At 43.9% G+C, this 18,479-nt stretch overlaps 2 protein-coding genes across 20 annotated transcripts; one reads left to right on the top strand and one right to left on the bottom strand.

Annotated features, from left to right (window-relative positions):
- Positions 1–462: 462 nt before the first annotated feature.
- Positions 463–5,017, top strand: LOC100304265 (uncharacterized). Its single transcript, NM_001320763.1, has 8 exons — positions 463–1,849; positions 2,216–2,380; positions 2,486–2,651; positions 2,752–2,868; positions 2,989–3,182; positions 3,294–3,400; positions 3,513–3,600; positions 4,234–5,017. The coding sequence occupies exons 1-8, from the start codon at positions 654–656 to the stop codon at positions 4,523–4,525; spliced, it is 2,325 nt and encodes a 774-aa protein (NP_001307692.1). The 5' UTR covers positions 463–653; the 3' UTR covers positions 4,526–5,017.
- A 1,383-nt stretch (positions 5,018–6,400) lies between these two features.
- LOC100279773 (uncharacterized) lies at positions 6,401–14,536 on the bottom strand. 19 transcript variants are annotated; one of them, XM_020547658.3, is made up of 22 exons: positions 14,004–14,536; positions 13,184–13,220; positions 13,031–13,107; positions 12,828–12,898; positions 12,604–12,680; positions 12,314–12,460; positions 12,087–12,206; positions 11,913–11,990; positions 11,770–11,825; positions 11,579–11,648; positions 11,099–11,186; positions 10,543–10,786; positions 9,977–10,192; positions 9,380–9,676; positions 9,107–9,156; positions 8,916–8,976; positions 8,758–8,841; positions 8,439–8,552; positions 8,178–8,344; positions 7,931–7,997; positions 6,974–7,156; positions 6,401–6,876 (listed from the first exon to the last, which is right to left on the bottom strand). In XM_020547658.3, the coding sequence occupies exons 1-22, from the start codon at positions 14,082–14,084 to the stop codon at positions 6,685–6,687; spliced, it is 2,577 nt and encodes an 858-aa protein (XP_020403247.1). In that variant the 5' UTR covers positions 14,085–14,536; the 3' UTR covers positions 6,401–6,684. The 19 variants fall into 19 exon arrangements, 16 of the variants coding, with proteins under 16 accessions (XP_020403247.1, XP_008667818.1, XP_008667820.1 ...); XM_008669596.3 differs by having other exon boundaries at positions 9,380–9,673; XM_008669598.4 differs by having other exon boundaries at positions 6,401–6,873; positions 9,380–9,673.
- Between the last annotated feature and the right edge of the window lie 3,943 nt (positions 14,537–18,479).

The raw sequence follows: 18,479 nt of genomic DNA, 5'->3' as shown, positions 1-18,479 counted from the left end.
GCTACATGGGTAGATTTTAGGAAGAATGAGGATTTCGCCGTTTCTGCAGGCTGCATCTGCTTGCTTGGTTCGTTACTGTTGAGGACGTCGCCTGCCGCTAGCCAGACAGGCCACCTAAATTAAGCCAAGAAATGGTTAACTGGTTGGTTGCCGCTGCTAATCGAGCATAGGGACAGCCCAAATCTCTAGCCTTTTGACGGTTTGGTTCAAAAGGACAGGCGCCGGCGCCGGCGCCGGCAACAACTGATAAAAAAAATTACAATGCACTCTACATAGAAGGCGATATAACCACGGCTTGCTATTATATTTTATATTATAAAGATTGCTCAAGACTAGATAAACATCATGTAACTGCAAGTACAACGTAAAAAGAAACTAGCTTGCTTTGATATATATAATTATTTCTGGCTTCTGCTCCTGCCCGCGCCCAACCAAAACACATTTCTTTCCTATACCTTCTCGCCCGCTTCCGTGTATCTATCCGCCCATTCCCCGCCATTGCATCCCTGCTTCCCCAACAATGCCGTCCTGGAGGCAGCGCGCGCGCGGCCTCCGGCGGTGCTAGCTAGATCCGCGGCCAAGCGGGGTACAGGGCAGGGGACCTCGAGCGGCGAACAGAAAGGCGTGGCCGCCGGGACAGGCGGGGGCGTCCAATGCACGACCACACCCGTGCCAGGGCGTGGGAGGCGACGGCGCGCAAGGTGCAGCCCGTGGGCAGGCGCCGGGTGTCCCCGATGTCTGCCGCGGACGACTCCGAGACGGCGTCGTCGTCGTCCTCCTCCTCCTCGCCCGCCGGCGACGACGCCGACCACGTGGACCGCGGCCTCCCCAACGGCGACTTCTACACGGGCCAGTGGCGCGGCGGCGCGCCGCACGGGAACGGAAAGTACCTGTGGACCGACGGGTGCATGTACGAGGGGGAGTGGCGGCACGGCAAGGCCACGGGGCGGGGCAAGTTCTCCTGGCCGTCGGGCGCCACCTACGAGGGCGAGTTCAAGGACGGCTTCATGGACGGCTCCGGCACCTACACCGGCGCCGCTGGGGACACCTACCGGGGCTCCTGGTCCGCTAACCTCAAGCACGGCGACGGCAACAAGAGCTACGCCAACGGCGACCAGTACGACGGCGAGTGGCGCGCGGGGCTGCAGGACGGCGCCGGCCGCTACACCTGGCGCAACGGCACCGAGTACACGGGGCAGTGGCGCGCGGGGCTCATCCACGGCCGCGGCGCGCTCGCCTGGTCCAACGGCAACCGCTACGACGGCGGCTGGGAGGACGGCTCCCCGCGCGGCCAGGGGACCTTCCGCTGGGCCGACGGCAGCGTCTACGTCGGCTACTGGACGCGCGACGCCCACACCGGCATTGTCCAGCAGAAGGGAGTCTACTACCCGTCCCCGGCGGCGTCCTCCCCGACGGCGCGCGATCCCCGCGACGTGTTCGCCAGGGACCTTCCGGGTTTCCTGGGCGCCGGCCCCGACACCGCGTCGCCGCGCAAGTCACGCGCGTCGTCTGGGACCAGGGCGCCCAACGGGCGGCCGAGCTCAGTGTCCGGGCTGAGCAACAGCTCCGGCGGCGACAGGAAGTACGACAAGATTTGCATTTGGGAGTCCGACGGTGACATCACGTGCGACATTGTGGACGGGCCTGCCTTGGGGGACGAGGCGGTGACCGCGCAGAGGAGCGTGAGGACGGACGACGGCGGCGGTGACGACCGGGGCCTGCCGCCACCATCGCCGGCGCCGCACGTCACACAGTGGTTGCCTCAGCGGGAGTCCAAGCGACAAGGGGAGACCATCGCCAAGGGACACAAGCACTACGAGCTTATGCTAAACTTGCAGCTCGGGATCAGGTGCGTGGAGTTCGTTTGCCTTCAGTGCAAATGTGAGATTCGAGCCTGCTATTTCGGTATCACTTTAAGGGCAGAGGGTTTTCAATTCAATCTTATTGATGCCTCTGCTGATTGAGAAGGTCCAATTTGGGAACATTGACATTGGAATCATCAAAAGGGTTCTGCTTCAGGCCGCGAAGCGGTTCAGAAGTGGATTTCTTGGTGGCTGATACCATTTATGTTTATTATATATATTAAGTTAAGAACCCTTCCGTGTGAAATCTTCCACCAATAAGACATTATGGCGTGTGATTATTTGTCAATTTTGTTTCATGTTTTCTCCATACCTGATTGAATTCTCTTGCCTCAACATTCATATCTGGACAGGCATGCAGTGGGGAAGCAAGGCCCAATTGTGCTCGATCTGAAATCGTCTGCTTTCGACCCAAAGGAAAAAGTATGGACGAAGTTTCCTCCTGAAGGCTCAAAATGCACCCCTCCCCACAATTCTTGTGACTTCAGATGGAAGGATTACTGCCCCAAGGTCTTCCGGTTCGTCATCACTCCCATGATAAAGATATATATATGATCATGACACAACATGATCCTCTGTAGTCATGCTTATTAACAGACCATCTATTCTGAACTGGATCACAGGACGCTGCGCAAGCTGTTCAAGGTGGATGCCGCTGACTATATGTTATCACTATGTGGAAATGAGGCTCTCAGGGAGCTTTCATCTCCTGGTAAGAGTGGAAGCTTTTTCTACCTAACTAACGATGATCGGTACATGATAAAGACGATGAAGAAATCCGAAGTGAAGGTTTGTCCTTTGTAGTTCCTTTTGTCTATATGTTGTTTCACAGTAAAGGCTATATGTTTTTTTCTTAATCTTGAATAGAAAAACACATTTTACACTGCAGATGCTTCTGAAGATGCTCCCGGCTTATTACAATCATGTCCGGGCATTTGAGAATACTCTAGTAACCAAGTTTTTTGGTCTACATTGTGTCAAGTTAGCTGGAGCGAATCAGAAGAAGGTTAGAGATGATTGCAGCAGTATAGTTCTTATCCATCCTTAACATTAACATTGACATTGTTTGCTAACAATCATAACTTAATGGACTGAGGTTTTTCTTCGATTGTTTTTCCAAAACCAGGTTCGTTTTGTCATAATGGGAAATCTATTCTGCTCGGAATATCCAATTCATAGGCGTTTTGATCTCAAAGGTTCATCTCTTGGCCGCACAACTGATAAGCCACAGACGGAGATCGATCAGTATACAACTCTGAAGGATCTCGACCTGAACTTCATCTTTAGATTGAAGAAGCAATGGTTTCATGAGTTCCAAAGGTGCTCATACTTCATGTTCTACATATGGTGTCTTATTAGTGCTTTTAGAAATCATGTCATTTGTTTGTCCAACACAACATGTCAATAAAGATGTTACAAATGTTTAAGCAGGCAAGTGGACAGGGATTGTGAGTTCCTTGAGCAGGAGAAAATTATGGATTACAGCCTTCTTGTTGGTGTACATTTCAGAGAAAACACAGAGAAGCTTCTGACTGAAGGTTGGATGAAAAGCACTGAGCACTTTACCAGTTTTGTTATATATAAAAACGCCTTAGCCTGTTTTTAGCATGGTAGCTTTATATCTTACAAGGCAATTTTTTTTGGTTGAAGGTTCCATTGACTATGATATCATCAACAACGTACCAACACCTCGTCTTTCAAGAGGAAATACAGATCGGTTTCTTGCTGATCCAAACAGGTAACCAGAATAGTTATGATTCTGTGACATCTAGCTGTCATTATCATTATGTCAGATTTGGTAGTGGGATTCGTACCAGCAATCTTCAAGTTTTCTATGCCAGTATTGTTTAAGGATATTCAAAGTCGTTTTTGTATAAGCAACATTTTTTCAACTCCCTTAGCACTATTTTTTTTTGTTAGCGTACCTAATGAAATATTATTTGTTGTCATGATCTCGAGAAGTGAGACAGAATAATTGAAGATGTAATCATTCCTTTGTGACCCTTTCAAAATCTAGAGTGTGCCCACATACATAGTTCATCCCCACCATGACTTGTAGACAGAAGTACAAGGCATCTATCCTAAGACCCTATGCCCCTTTCAGTTCCTTTTCTGTTAATGCGTCGCAGCTGTTGTTGATTTGATGTGTTCTCTGCCTACAAGCCTAAATGGCATATAAAATCTTGTATATATAATCCAAACTTTCCAGGCACTCAAAAACTAGGTGTATCGTATCTGAAAACTGGGTATGGATACAGATGCACACATGACAAGTTCTAATTTGATATGAATGGAACATCTCTCCTGACCTGATCCATGTCGTTTCACCTTTGTACTTATTTTCATCTGAATGCGGTGAACTGACTAACAGGTCTCCTAAAACCAAGCTCGGGGCCAACATGCCTTCACGAGCTGAACTCACCGCTCGCAAGAGCGACTGCGAACCGCAGCTGATCGGAGAGCCAACCGGGGAGTACTACGACGTCATACTGTATTTCGGAATCATAGACATACTCCAAGACTACGATATCAGCAAGAAGCTCGAGCACGCGTACAAGTCTTTCCAGCATGACCCGGCCTCTATATCGGCGGTGGACCCAAGGCAGTATTCCAGACGGTTTAGGGAGTTCATATACAAAGCGTTCCAAGAAGAAGACGGCTAGACAGACAGCTGCAGACACACGGTGAAGCTTTTTTTGAGATGCCGCCGCAGGCTCCATGTGGAGGTGAGCTTTCAACTGTCAATGGAAAGCTGGAGCCGGGCACGAACGACAGAGCAACGGATGGCTGCTGAGCGTCAGTGGAAGCTATCCGGGTGGCAAGAGCTGCTTCAATGCAAGACGTACGGCTGTTATCATCGTCTGCCTGTATATATATCTAGCCATATATATACATACTTACATACATACATATATATATAGCTCATCGCTAAAATTTTGTAGTGTAGGAGATCATACATAGATTCAGCTCACAGATAGAAAGACAGGCGCGCAAGCCGGTCAGGAGATGTAATTTTTTTTTTCACCCGAGGCACACAATTCTTTTGCTATTGTCCTGATTGCAACCTCTTAACTTAAACCCTTGGGAGATGAGATCGCTGTAATGTACAGAGTTTTTGGTGACCTAGAACTAGAGGTGATAGCTCAGTTTTGTTCACTTTGTTTTTCGTTTTTCCTTCTGGAAATGAATGGTCCTCTCGATCCCAAGCTATGATTGGTCTGGTGAGAATGGAAACTCTTGGAGAAAGTGACGTGGATCTACGTGCACGGCAGATGCGTGTCTGCGTGGCAAACAACGTGCAGCAGGAGTGATCTACGTACCCCGAGATCATTTAAACATATTTTTGGATCTTGGTTGCATGGGGTGCACCTCAAAGTTCAAAATCTGATTATTACAGGTGTTGCAGCTTTATGTTGGGCTATCTGGATAAGTCGGAATGACTTAGTGTTTAACAAAACCCCGATGGTTACTTATTTGCAGGTTATGTTTCGGGCGACCCATTGGCTTAGGTTTTAGGGATATTTGCAGAGGGTTGAAGACCAGGAGATAATCAAGGAGACGTGTCGACGGATCGAAGTCGCATCTATGCAATTTTTTTCTTATTTTGGTTGGAGTTTTACGAACAGGATTACATATTGAGGTTATAGTATGTCTGTTGGGTGTCGTGTTTATTTTAATGTTTGTGGTGTAAGATTGCACTCTATGTTGGGAGTGTTGATCTTTTGATGTTACTTTGTTTGTAAGGCTGTACCCTCCTTTCATAGAGGATCTACGTGCGACTACCTCCTGACCTTTGTTTAATACAACGGCCAGCATTGTATTTGTATATGCCCTAACAGCCAGGCAGAAGCAGATAAAATCAGGGGGGGGGGGGGGGGGGGCAGGAGCTGGAGAAGATCGATGAGACAGTTGTGTGTCCCACGTTTTTTTGGTTGATGAGTTGTGGCCGGCAACAAACCTTTCTGTTCTGATGGCTGCCGGCGATCCTGTCAAGTGTCAACGGAAGGAATTAAACGTGAAATAAAGCAGCCGGCCGGCCGGCCGGATGGTCAAGGCGATGCTGGATCAAATCAAATGGGTGTTCTGCACAGTCACAGCGCACAGGGCAGCCACCACACCACAGCAACTAGGGACAAGAACGACCGAGCAGGGACAGAGATTGGTGTGCAGTGCAGTCAAATCCGGACCACCACACCACAGCAGCTAGGGACAAGAAACTGTTGTTGCCCTGTGTAATTATGTTTTGGTTAGCTCGTAAATGTTTGGATTGGAATGCTTGCTTCGTGAATGAACAAAGCTGATTTTTTTTTGACATCATGCCTGTGGTGTGGTCGCTCATTTGCTCTGATTTGTGAAGGTTGGCATCGAGACTCTTTGCAGAATCCAATGCTCTTGTTGAGTTAGATAGGGATTGTCAAAAGTCCACGCATTTCCTCCTATCCCTTTGGGGAGAGAATTAACCGAATAAGGATCAGCCACATAATGGACACAGATCAGGTTTTCGAAATGGCAACATTTGCCTCTCCTGCAGTGGAATATATCCCCAAGAAAAAAAGACGCATCTATATATTTCCCCTTGAGTCATTACATACACAATAAATACAAAAGCAAAACAAAAATCACGCTCGAAAAATGTCCGCTGGAAGCACTAGCAAAACAAGTGAAGGCAGGCAAGGGGTATATACATTCTCACTACCAGCTTCTACAGAGATAACAAGTGAAACAAAAACGAGACCAGCTTCTACAGAGATAAAGTGAAACAAAAGGGATCCTATACCAAGAATATACAGATGCGCGGTAATGCAGCAACTGAACAAGCCCCCTACCTTGGGTTGTTCCAGGGAGATGAAGATTTGTATGGGAAACCATGGGACGCGGATCCATGCCCTAAATCGAGGCTGTGGAGCTGTTCCATCAATTGTGACCGCCGTTCTTTGAAGAAATCTAGCCTGGTTGTTAGTTCAACTAGAGTAGATGACGGCACAGTCGGAGGTCTCCCGTATTCAACACCCTGCTGCAAACCACAACAAGAGATTGAAAACTCAAACCAAAGCGTTTTTTTTTTCTGAAAACGTTATTGCAGCATAATAACCACAAGGGGTTTCTCTTACTTCTGTTGTTCTGGCGATGTTCACCAACAGTGGCCCGCCCTCTGCAAGCACACTTGTTGATGCCTCCATTGAATCACTCAAGGAGGTGTCTGAGGAATGCTTTCGGGAGAAAGGCCTTGAAGAATCCTGAGAGAGCACATGCTGTTTGATGCTTCTCCAGTGGGATGTGCACGGCAAGCTCTCCTGTCAGAGTATCAGTGTCTTAAGAGTCATAATTCAATCAATGACGGTTATAATCTCTTAGAACCTGGGGACCTAGATGCATGCACAATTAACTGTTACTGTCTGTTTTTCTTAATGTTTGGTCTACTCAAAATGAGTGCTTAAGGTCTAAGTGGACACTGGGCCCAAAAACTAAAAAGAAAAAAAAACTTCGAGCCTTATGGATTTTGAGCTGAATCTACAGGACAGCACGCCATATATATATATAGTAAGTAGAGCTGATTGAGCTTGTAAAATACTACTGCCTCTATTTCAAATTATAAGATAATTTGTTTTTTCTAGATACATTGCTTTTACTATGCATCTAGACATAGTGTACATCTAATTACATAGCTAAAGTTATGTATTTAGAGAAGCCAAAACATCTTATTATTAGAGTTGTAGTCTAACTCGACTTGTACTCCAAGATTGTACTATATATCTCTATATATATGACTCGATTTGTACTCCAAGATTGTATTACCTCCATTGACGCCGGGTAGTTCATTTTTGAACTAAAAAGTGTCAAATTAAAAAAATGGAGGGAGTACTATATATCTCTATGTATATGAAAGGCAACCCCCCCCCCCCCCCCCCCCCCAAGGGTGAGAGGTGATTTCCCTGATTCTACAAACAATTTGAAATGGAGGGAGCACTATTTAAGTGCAATCGTGGAGCTCATGTCAACTAAATTTTGCTTTGATTTTCTCAAGTTGTACAAAATATAGCAAGACAAGAGATTTGCAAACAGCTAACCTCATTTCTTTGCTTCTCTTGATTACAAAAAGCAACGGTCCTATCAAATCCAGTTTGGACAGTGTTCCTGGTAGCAGTAAAATATTGCATGTTCAACAAACTGCAACTTGTAGGGAATATGATACAACCAATGAGCTGACGAACATTCTGCATTTGTTACTAAAATATGTGTCTCCCAAATATTTGGACTTTGTGGGTACATAATCTAATGACAGCTGAAAAGAACAATAAAATGTCTTAGTCTTACTGTGAGAGATGATTTGGAAGGTGCGGAGGACAATCATTTGCATCTACCGAAGAGCCATACTGGTGCTGGCGCTGTTGATTGAGTTGGAGATGCAGCTCTGCAACCTTCTGTTTTAATCTTGCAACATCAGCTTCTGCGAGAGCAATTTCCTCAAGCTCTGCCTTTGTCTAAAGAGTTGTGCATAGAATACATAAGCCACCACAGAATAAGCCCCGCAATTATGTAACTATCAAAGAACTACTTGCTTATGATTTCAGTAACCTTTGAGTCCATGGAGTGCGAGCTAGAAAATTGTGAAGAATACATGCTTAATCCAATCTCCAGTGCAGCTCTAAGATCCCTTTCAGCCTGTAGCTGCTCTTGCAACCTTGACACCTAGTGTATGAACAAGTTCAATCATACTAAGCACCAAACTCTCATAAGAGGTGCTTGCAGTTTTAGGATGTTATGTGGACAGTTGTCTAAAGCTGGTTGCAACAAAACAAAATATAACAAGTATGCACACAACAAATGGCTGAACTTCTGATATATTTTGGATGCATAAAAGCAGACAAATCATAAGCTAGTAGAATAAGCATACATTTTGTTCCAGAGCCACACGGCGCTCATGTAGTGCTTGTTTTCTTCTTTCTAAACTTGCCTGTAGGATTGCATTACTTCTAGCCTGAGAAACATATATAGTTAGGTTGCAAGATTCACCTAAATCAAGAACTGATGCGCATGTATTCTTTTCCTCACCTCCTTTGCAATCCTGACCTGTAGGTCATTCTTCATTACCTCAAGTCGTTGAATAGCAAGCCTGCAATTTTTGGGGGGCTAGTCAGCATAAATCATGTATTTTTTAGGTGAAATAACTTTAAGAATCGAAATCCACAACAAAGCAATAATGTAAAATGTAAATTTAGACTGCAGCACAACTAGGAACTTACTCTTCTTCACTTGAAGGATCAACTAACTCTGAACGTTGGCCCTTTCTTGCCTGCATAAGCCATATGTGGAAATCAGTAAGGTTAACATACTATAGTCGATCATTATAAAAAAAATACTTTACGAACTGAAGAAAATCAGTGTGTTATAGAAGCGTGTCTGGTAATGCCTTCCCAAAAAAAAACTTTTTTTGGTGCAAGACATTATAGAATCATAGGTCTAGCTACGTGAACATATGAAGAGAAAAAGAGCAGAAAAGCAGACTTATTGCTTACATTGCTCCGTCCCCATAAGTTAGTACGCTTCACATGCTGCTGAATTCCATTGGGTTTGCTAGAGAGTCTGTCCTTGGAATATTCAGCTGCACGACCAGGTAATGGAACTCCAGCATCCAAAGACGAAAGAATTTCTCCCACTGATAATGGAGTTTCATGACTGGACGCCAGATTTGATGGTTTCTTTCCATTTTCTATTAAACGACTTAGGGGAGTATCATTTAAATTTACATTTGGTTCAAATGTGTTATCCTCAACAAAGAGCTCAGCGTCTGAATCGTTGCCATTAACTTCCTGCTGTCCACGCAATACAGTAGCAAAGCAAATCATGTTATGACATCAACAGATGAACATGCTCGTCAAATAACAAAAATTAAAGTATAATCTAAGACTATTGTTTCAAAAAAATATAGCTAAGATTTAGAAGGGGATACAATCTATGTAAGACATGTCTAAAACATGACACATTCAATAACATCCTCAGTGAAATGGAAGTAAACTTTTTTTAACATTCTTCCTGTATCACCATAAAAATAAAGAACGCATGTGCATGGTTAGTAGCACAATATGTTACAAAAACAGAAAAATGTATCAAACCTTGTAGTCATGGAGGTCAGCATGGACACATGCACTGGTTTCACTCAATTTTCCATTCAGTATTCGCTCGGCATCATCTAATTCTTGATCTACATCATTTTCTGCATCATGAAACCCATTATCCTTGATATCCACAGTTTCATCATCAGTTGATTCTTCACTTCCACTATCTCCTGTTTGAGAATCAGGTGATAAGGAGCACCTAAAGTGCTCATCCTGTAAAATAATAAATATCAACGGTCATGTAACGCTGTGGTGTCTATTTTTAAGTTTATCACACACACATATAGGGTTACAAAACAGAGGAACTAATGGAGTAATGGTGCATGAAGATGAAGGGTCAAAATACAATGCAGCTGCAATGGGACATGCTTTATTAGCGCCCTTATAAAATAATAAGAAATATTATTGCATGTGCACATACAAAAATCAATCACATGCAATAATGATAAATATCTTCTGTGATAAATGGAGCAGAAACTAAGCAATTGTATCATCTAATGTTGTCCATAATAATGTATAATCATGTGTACATTAAGGACACTGGGATAGCACAAGAAACTCACATTGAATATACTCTCGTATTCCTCTAATAGAGTAGTTACAATGCCTTGAGCGCTGTTAGCAGCATTTGCAGCAGCAATAAGCTGAGCAGCACTGTCATCACTCATGTCAAAATCATCTTCCAGCTCGCATTCACCAGAAAGAAGGGGACGCAACAAGAGTGGGGCCATACATGCAGCAACTGCTGATGGAGTCATTCTATTCTCGGCAGTATGAGAAGCAACGGTATGCATCATTTTCAAAATTCTGCAAGCATGGATTTATGATTTATTTAAAAAATAGCTGGATATATGATATAACAAAGTGCAATTTCTAGCGAATTTGATGACTGCATAAAACTACAACTAAATGCAAAGATATATGTACATTTAGTAAATTTTGGAAATATGTATGTCTCTATTGCTTCAAATTGCATACTTCCAAAAAATAAAAAATTTCAGCATAAGCTTGAGCAGACAAGAGAAAACAATTTAGAACGTACTGTTCATGATTATATACTTTCTGGAAAAATAGAATCCAAACACAAAATATAGCCACGTGAAGAAGAAATAAGCTAACCTCTGTAGCAGCCGCCTAGTAGGCTCAGGAAATGTTTCAGATATTGCTGCACGCATAGATTTGATCCGAGATTCCTTGATGTCCAGACCTAAGCAAGTATAAAGAAAATGAAAATGATATGTTAAAATAAGCATATGGAACAAATAAAGCTGTAAAATCTACAAAACAATTGGCCAGGAAACCAAGTTAGCTCTAAGTAATCTGGTCACTCCATATTTTGCTTGAAAAGACAAACACCTTGAAATTTCATATGTTTAACTCTATTGAACTATCAGGAACCAATGACACTGGATTGGCCACAACAGGAGCATGTTGTGAACAAGATAGAAAGATGGACATAAATACAACAGCTCTAGTAAAACAGTTGTTTTTTAGGAAGAGCTCTAGTAAAACAGTTACTAAGTTCAAATAATACAAGTTGACACAACACCATCCATAACCAAGGAAGCATATTCAGATTAGTACGAATAAAACACTTACGGAAAGCTTCCAATAATGCTGTACAGCAGGAAGCTGGAACAGGAGAAGATGGAAGCTCCCGGAGAACATGCTGCAGATACATCATACATGTGTATACATTCAGACAGTGGGCAAGCAGGAAGGGAAAAACTATTGAAACTCTTTAACATTAATAGTTATAACAACATATCATGATAATTACAGAAAGGTACTTTTACACAGTCACCAATAACATGAGCATCCTCTTCTGGTGCAAACTCTGTCCTTCCTGGAATCGAAAGATACAATCACATATTGAATTATACATGCAACAAAACTGAAACTAAATCGAAATACAAAAAGCAACGACAAAAACCTTGCTCATATTCTTGCAATCTCCTGTCAACCTCCTCCACATCTGCAGCTTGACGCAAAATTCCTTCCACCTTTATTCCTGCAAGAAAATATTCATACTTCAAATAAAATATTTGTAACAGTAAAGTGCACCAGGTTCCAAACTTTGGTGACAATGAACATTGGTTGGTCCTACCATGTTTCTCAAGGAAACACAAAGCTTTTTCCAGAAAAGAAGGACTGCCATCTATATCTTCCAGTGCAAGTAGTATTGGCCTGCCAACAACTAGTGATTTGGTAGGTCTCTTCTCTCTCCCTGCAGTCAGTAGACGAAACATATGGAAAAAATTCAGATATATATTTAAGTTTATAGCGAAGAGGAGCATGTCACATGATGATAGTGTAAACTGTAAGGGAACCAACAATTTGGAATAGCCTCTTCATACACATCTGTTGTGTCATTGCGAAATATTCCATTATGCCCCATCAGAAGAGCTGCATTTGGAGCTTGTGCAAGAGCTTCTTCCAGTGATGTTTTCCACTCGAACAAATCTTTAGAACTTTCTGCCTGTATATTAAGAAAAGGAGGCATTCTTATGAAAAAACTGACGAGGCACAACAATGCAGGAAGCAGAATCATAAGACTCATAACTAAACTTTTGGGCTCACTCGAGTGCACCAAACTGTTTAGGAGAAAGGTAAGCATGTGTACTTCAAGGTAAAGGCGCGACCATCACGGCCATCTGGAAAAAGGACGGTCAGCAGCCTTTTGTCTTCCCTGACCACTACACTGCAAATGAGTGCCAAATACAACAAAAGATAACAAACAGTAATCTATCTGTCTAGAGAGAGAGGTATACACAAACGACAAACAACTTTAGTACATTAAGCATGACCAATCAAGATTCAAAAGAATATTTGTTAAATAGATACATACCTCCCAGAATTATTAAGGTCAATCCCCCCCAATGTAAGGTTCACTTCACCACTTCTCTGTGGTAATGTACTCTAAAAATGACAAGAATAGTCACTCATAAAGGTAACAAAACTGAGTGCTACTGGCATAACTCATAAACTGTAATTAAAGGCAAAATTTGACAATGAGCATAGTTATTGTGAATAAAGAACAGAGATACTAACAGGATCATTCTTGAAGAAAACCAGTGACGTTCGTGTGAGGATGAACCAACGTTTTTTCCATGATTTCCATCCAATTCCTACAATATTGTAATTGTAACACTGTTACAGTCTGGAAACAAAGGAAAAAACAATGTGTGCCACTAATAGTTTTACCTTTCGATGATATGAAGAGAGGGCCACTCTTAAATACCTGCCAGAAGGTCAAAACATGTCAGAAATATTGTACCTATACCTGTAAATACCAAATAACAGACTTAAAGAACGTTTTCTTGTCCAGAATTCTTGTTTCAGATAGAAAAATCAAGTCTGATTGAAACAAGCAGTAAACAAAACACAACAGAAGGTCAATGAAAACTTATGTACCTAATGTACCACACCATGAATTCACAACGTATACAGGTTGAAACATCGAGAGAAGTTCCCTAGGTTTGGGCGTGAGAAGGCTCACCATTGAACAAAATGAACGCTAACAGGCTGCTATCCTGCACCCTTTCTACTTACATGGCATCTCATCTCCACACGACATCACTCATCCCAGAGGGGAAGAAAAGCGTACGCCCGTGTCCTCCCACATTTCTGGTAGCAATTCAACAGGGCCATTACCCAATTCAATCTCACGAACTCACTACAAAACATCCGAACGCCTCCATCAGGCACGGACACCGCTCCCCAGGTCCATCGCTGTCCAATCCAAACAAAATCCAGCAGCGGCAGAATCAACCGAAGCAAGCTCGGCTCCCACCAATCCACCATCCTCGCTCCCGCGCTCCGCCTCGTGCAGGCAGCAGCCACCACCCGCCCATCCATGAAACGCCCCACCCACACGGAGGCGGCTGCTCATCCCGCAAGCCAGAACCCAAAAATCCCAGCACCAAAAAGCCAGCCAGCAGGCCAGCAACCAGAGCAAGGCACCGGGCACCAAACGCACGCCAAATTCCAGCCGAACACAATCGCGAGGGGACCGGGCAGTCACCGCGTTGCCGATCGCCGACGCCGCGCCGCCGCGCGCCTGCCTCTCAGCCGACCCAGGCGCTGCCGCCGCCGAAGCCGCCATCCTTTCCTCCTCAGATGGTCACATCGAAAGTGACCCGGCGCCGCAGCCGGAGGGCACCAAACCAGCAGCCGCGCGGTGCAGCAGCTACCAGGGCAGCAGCATTGGATCCGCCAGCGATCTGCCGCACTCGCCCGTGCGTGCGATGGAAGAGTGGGTGCGGGAGCGTGGCTAGGATCTGGGGCCGCGTGATGGTGCCCGCCCTCTCTGTCCCTACTCAGTTGGGATTACGCGAGGCGACAGCGACGCCGGGGTTTGGGATTACGCGAGGCCGCGAGGGGGAGGAGCGCACGGACGCCTGCGCACACTCTCAAGTCTCAACTGGTCAGGCTGGCAGCTGCAAATCCGCAATGCGATGGGATGGGCTCGTTGGACTCATCCGGAGTCCACGCGGCGGCACCGCGGCAGCTTGCGCCGGAAGCCGCGGGCGCCACGGCTCCTCCACCCAGCTTCGCGCACTCCAACGGGCTGTTCGCAGCATATTAGGTAAAAAGTATAGGATAGATTGTAGTGTTGCAAAGTGAGATTTAAAATAAAGATGAGATAGTAAGGTGGATTTGAATGTATTAGAGTTAATAGTTATTTTCTAAAATTAGTTGAAGATATCCAAACACCTTAGTTAATAGTTTAACTATTAGCTATTTTTAGTAAATTAATTAATAGTTAGTTATCTATTTGTTAGCTAGCTAATTTCATTAGTAAGTTTTTAGCCAACTAACTATTAGCTTTAGTACATTCAAACACCCACTAAAACTAATAGTTAGTTAGCTAAAAAATGTTAGTAGAATTAGCTAGCTAATAAATAACTACTCAACTATTAACTAATTTACAAAAAATAGCTAATAACTGAACTATTAGATAGAGTGTTTGGATGTCTCAATTAATTTTAGCCACTAACTATTATCTCTAGTGCATTCAAACACCCCTAAATATAATAACATATTTATTGGAGACAGTCTAATTCTGTCCTACACCGGCAATGGTTTCTCGCCCAAAACCGAATTTATTGACATATTTTAAATTTTAGTTAAAAAAATATCGACCAGTTTTCACTGTTTCTTGGTAATTTTCTTTTTTTTCTCGAGAAATTAAATTTGAATTTAAACGGGTCAAGAAATTCAAACACCGCTAAGAAACTGTGAAAACTGACCGAGAAATAGAGTTTTTTTTTGCGAAAATCGTTGTTTTTATCGAAATGCTGATATTCATAAGATTTAAATATATGATGTATCGTGTTACTCACAAAAACATGTACCTTTTATCATTTTTATTTTTAATTTTTTTAAATAAAATTTGGACGCAATTTAAATACAGCGGAAAACATTTCTGATCCGGTAACGAGAAACCAGACCAATTTTTTTGGTTTCGCCCAATTTGATGTCTTTAGGCTGTCTCCAGCATGCAGTGCAAAATATGAGACACGAAACTATAGATGACACTATTTGCAAAGTGAAATTTGAAATAGGGGATAAAATTGGGGTTGAGATAGAGGATATGCTGAAGATAACCTTAGTATGGTCTTATAGGTTCGGCTAATTACCATTTTCTAAAGCAAAATAACAAATTTTCATGTTAGAAAAGATAAATCAACCTAAAATGATAACTGTTTCACCAGTTTCGTTACCACATGGACACAAAGTCACGACTGCGATGACAAATTAAATGCGGGTGGACTATTAGACCAAAATGCACCTACGTTAGAGCATGAGGATATTGAAAGGGAAATAAGGTCAAACATTTTCCTAAATAATTTTGGTGGTTGAATTGTCCAACACAAATAATTGGACTAACTAGTTTGCTCTATATTATACATTCTACAGGTGCCAAAGGTTCAACACAAACCAATCAAAAGAACAAGTTAGGCTTCAAAAGAACGGAGCAAAAAGGAAACCGAAGTGTGCCTTGGTCTGGCGTACCAGACTGTCCGGTGCACCAGGGTGAATCAACTCCAACTTTGCAGCTTCAGGTTTCCCAGGCGCAGCTCTGCTATAATTCACCGGACTGTCCAGTGTGCCACCGGACTGTCCGGTGCGCCAGCGGAGCAACGACTATCTGTGCGTAACGGTCGACTCTGACAGATGAACAGTACCACGGCAGAAGTCAGAGCAGCAGGTCAGAGGGGGACCGGACTATCCGGTGTGACACCGGACTGTCCGGTGCCACATGAGGACAAAGCCTCCAACGGTTGACCAGCTCGAAGCCCTAACGACAAGGTGACGTGGCAGCGCACCGGACACTGTCCGGTGGCGCCCATCGCCAACATCCTTCTCCAACGGCTACAATTTGGTTGGTGGCTATAAATACCACCCCAACCGGCCACTTCAAGGGGAGGGAGCTCAAGCAACATTCCAAGTCATATAGTTGACATATCCAAGCCCTCCCAACCACCACTATTCATTGATCCATCTCATACACAAGATTTAGACCACTACAATTCACACAAGTGCCACAAAAGAGAGAGCAAGCAAAAGAAAGCTTCTCGTGTGAGTTTAGCTCTAGTGTCTTCTGAGATTCATCGAGAGAAAGTGTGTGCTACATCTTGCGTTAATTTGTGCATGGAGTTTTTGACTCCCATTTGAACTTCCTCCAAAGTTTTGGAGGCTTGTAAAGCTAGCAAGAGACACCTAAGTGTGTGGTGATCCTTGTGGGGTCTTAAGTGATCCTTGAGAAGAAGAAGAGCTCGCCGATCTTAGGGATCGGTTGAGAGAGGGAAAGGGTTGAAAGAGACCCGTCCTTAGTGGACTCCTCAACGGGGACTAGGCCTTCGAGGGCCGAACCTCGGTAAAACAAATCACTCGTGTCTCGTGTGTTTATTGCTTGTGATTTGTTTGTTCTCTCCCTTTCTAAGTTCTCTTGCGCTACTCTTTGCTAATATTATTTTGTGTTGCTTCAAGTTAAATTCTCATTTAGAGAAGCAACTCCTTGCAAGAAAGAACTTGTGCTTATCTTCTTCTTATCTAAGCCATCTTGCATTATTCTCCACTAACTGAAAGTCGCCTAGAGGGGGGGTGAATAGGGCGAATCTGAAATTTACAAACTTAAGCACAATCTACAAGCCGTGTTAGCGTTAGAAGTATAAACGAGTCCGAGAGAGAGGGCGCAAAACAAATCGTGAGCAAATAAAGAGCGAGACACGATGATTTGTTTTACCGAGGTTCGATTCTTGCAAACCTACTCCCCGTTGAGGTGGTCACAAAGACCGGGTCTCTTTCAACCCTTTCCCTCTCTCAAACGGTCACTCGGACCGAGTGAGCTTCTCTTCTCAATCAAACGGGACAACAAGTCCCCGCAAGGACCACCACACAATTGGTGTCTCTTGCCTCGGTTACAATTGAGATGATCACAAGAAAGAATGAGAAAGAAAAGAAGCGATCCAAGCGCAAGAGCTCAAATGAACACAACAAATCTCTCTCTCTAATGACTAAAGCTTTGTGTGGAGTTGGGAGAGGATTTGATCTCTTTGGTGTGTCTTGTATTGAATGCTATAGCTCTTGTAAGGTGTAGAAGTGTAGAAACTTGGATACCATTGAATGTGGGGTGGTTGGGGTATTTATAGCCCCAACCACCAAAAATGGCCGTTGGAAGGCTGATGTCGCATGGCGCACTGGGCAGTCCGGTGCGCCACCGGACACTGTCCGGTGCGCCAGCCACGTCAGCAGACCGTTGGGGTTCGACCGTGAAGCGTCCCGATCCTTTGGGACTCAAATGTGATACAATTACTAGTCCCAGGAGGCTAGTAAACACATTCCTTACTTCAAATAGTACAGAGTTTAGATAAAAATTATTACAATACCAGGGTACAAGCTCTAGAGAGCCAAAATAAGAAGCGCAGTAGGAAAAGTATACTAGCCCAAGCCACAGGCAGAACTGGGTGCAGACACAGTTCTCTCAATCAAGCATAGCAGAAAAGAAGTCTTCGGCTGCTGAAAAACATAAATAAATCTGGGTGAATACACTAGGTATTCCGCAAGCCCACCCCGCTCCCGTAGAGAGAAAGAGACCTATAATATACATGCTTTATTTGGTGTAGTTGAAGTCACTCATCATTTTCTTAGAGAAAGGCAATTGTTGTAAGGTTTTTCCCATAGTCTTAAAAGTAACCAAAACTCAACCACCACTGAGCTTCCCGCTCCCGTGGCCTTAGTTTCTTTATCAACACCCACTTCACCACTCTTTTCCCCTTTTATGAATTCAGAGAAAAATCTCTAATTGTCATGCCATACCAGACTCGTCCATACCAGTGGACACGGACTATTCGAATAAGTTTTCAACTCTACGCAGAGGGGTACACTTTACCCACTAGCCCAGTTTCTACGATCTCACCGTCGCGAGACCCGAATGCCGGATCTCTTTCCTTCCTCGTACGTCCTAACCTTAACGGTTATCCGGAAGGAGTCA

Source organism: Zea mays, chromosome 2, assembly GCF_902167145.1.
Source record: "Zea mays cultivar B73 chromosome 2, Zm-B73-REFERENCE-NAM-5.0, whole genome shotgun sequence".
Taxonomy (NCBI): domain Eukaryota; kingdom Viridiplantae; phylum Streptophyta; class Magnoliopsida; order Poales; family Poaceae; genus Zea; species Zea mays.
Note: the sequence above shows the minus strand (reverse complement) of the source record. Positions and strands in the feature narration are given on the sequence as shown.

Coding starts and splice junctions, on each gene's coding strand:
- LOC100304265 (NM_001320763.1), top strand. CDS start 654: ATGCACGACCACACCCGTGCCAGGGCGTGGGAGGCGACGGCGCGCAAG. Junction 2,869..2,988: donor CTGGAGCGAATCAGAAGAAG/GTTAGAGATGAT, acceptor TTCCAAAACCAG/GTTCGTTTTGTCATAATGGG. Junction 3,183..3,293: donor TGGTTTCATGAGTTCCAAAG/GTGCTCATACTT, acceptor ATGTTTAAGCAG/GCAAGTGGACAGGGATTGTG.
- LOC100279773 (XM_020547658.3), bottom strand. CDS start 14,084: ATGGCGGCTTCGGCGGCGGCAGCGCCTGGGTCGGCTGAGAGGCAGGCG. Junction 13,108..13,183: donor TCTCTTCATATCATCGAAAG/GTAAAACTATTA, acceptor ACAATATTGTAG/GAATTGGATGGAAATCATGG. Junction 11,991..12,086: donor GTGTTTCCTTGAGAAACATG/GTAGGACCAACC, acceptor ATTTTCTTGCAG/GAATAAAGGTGGAAGGAATT.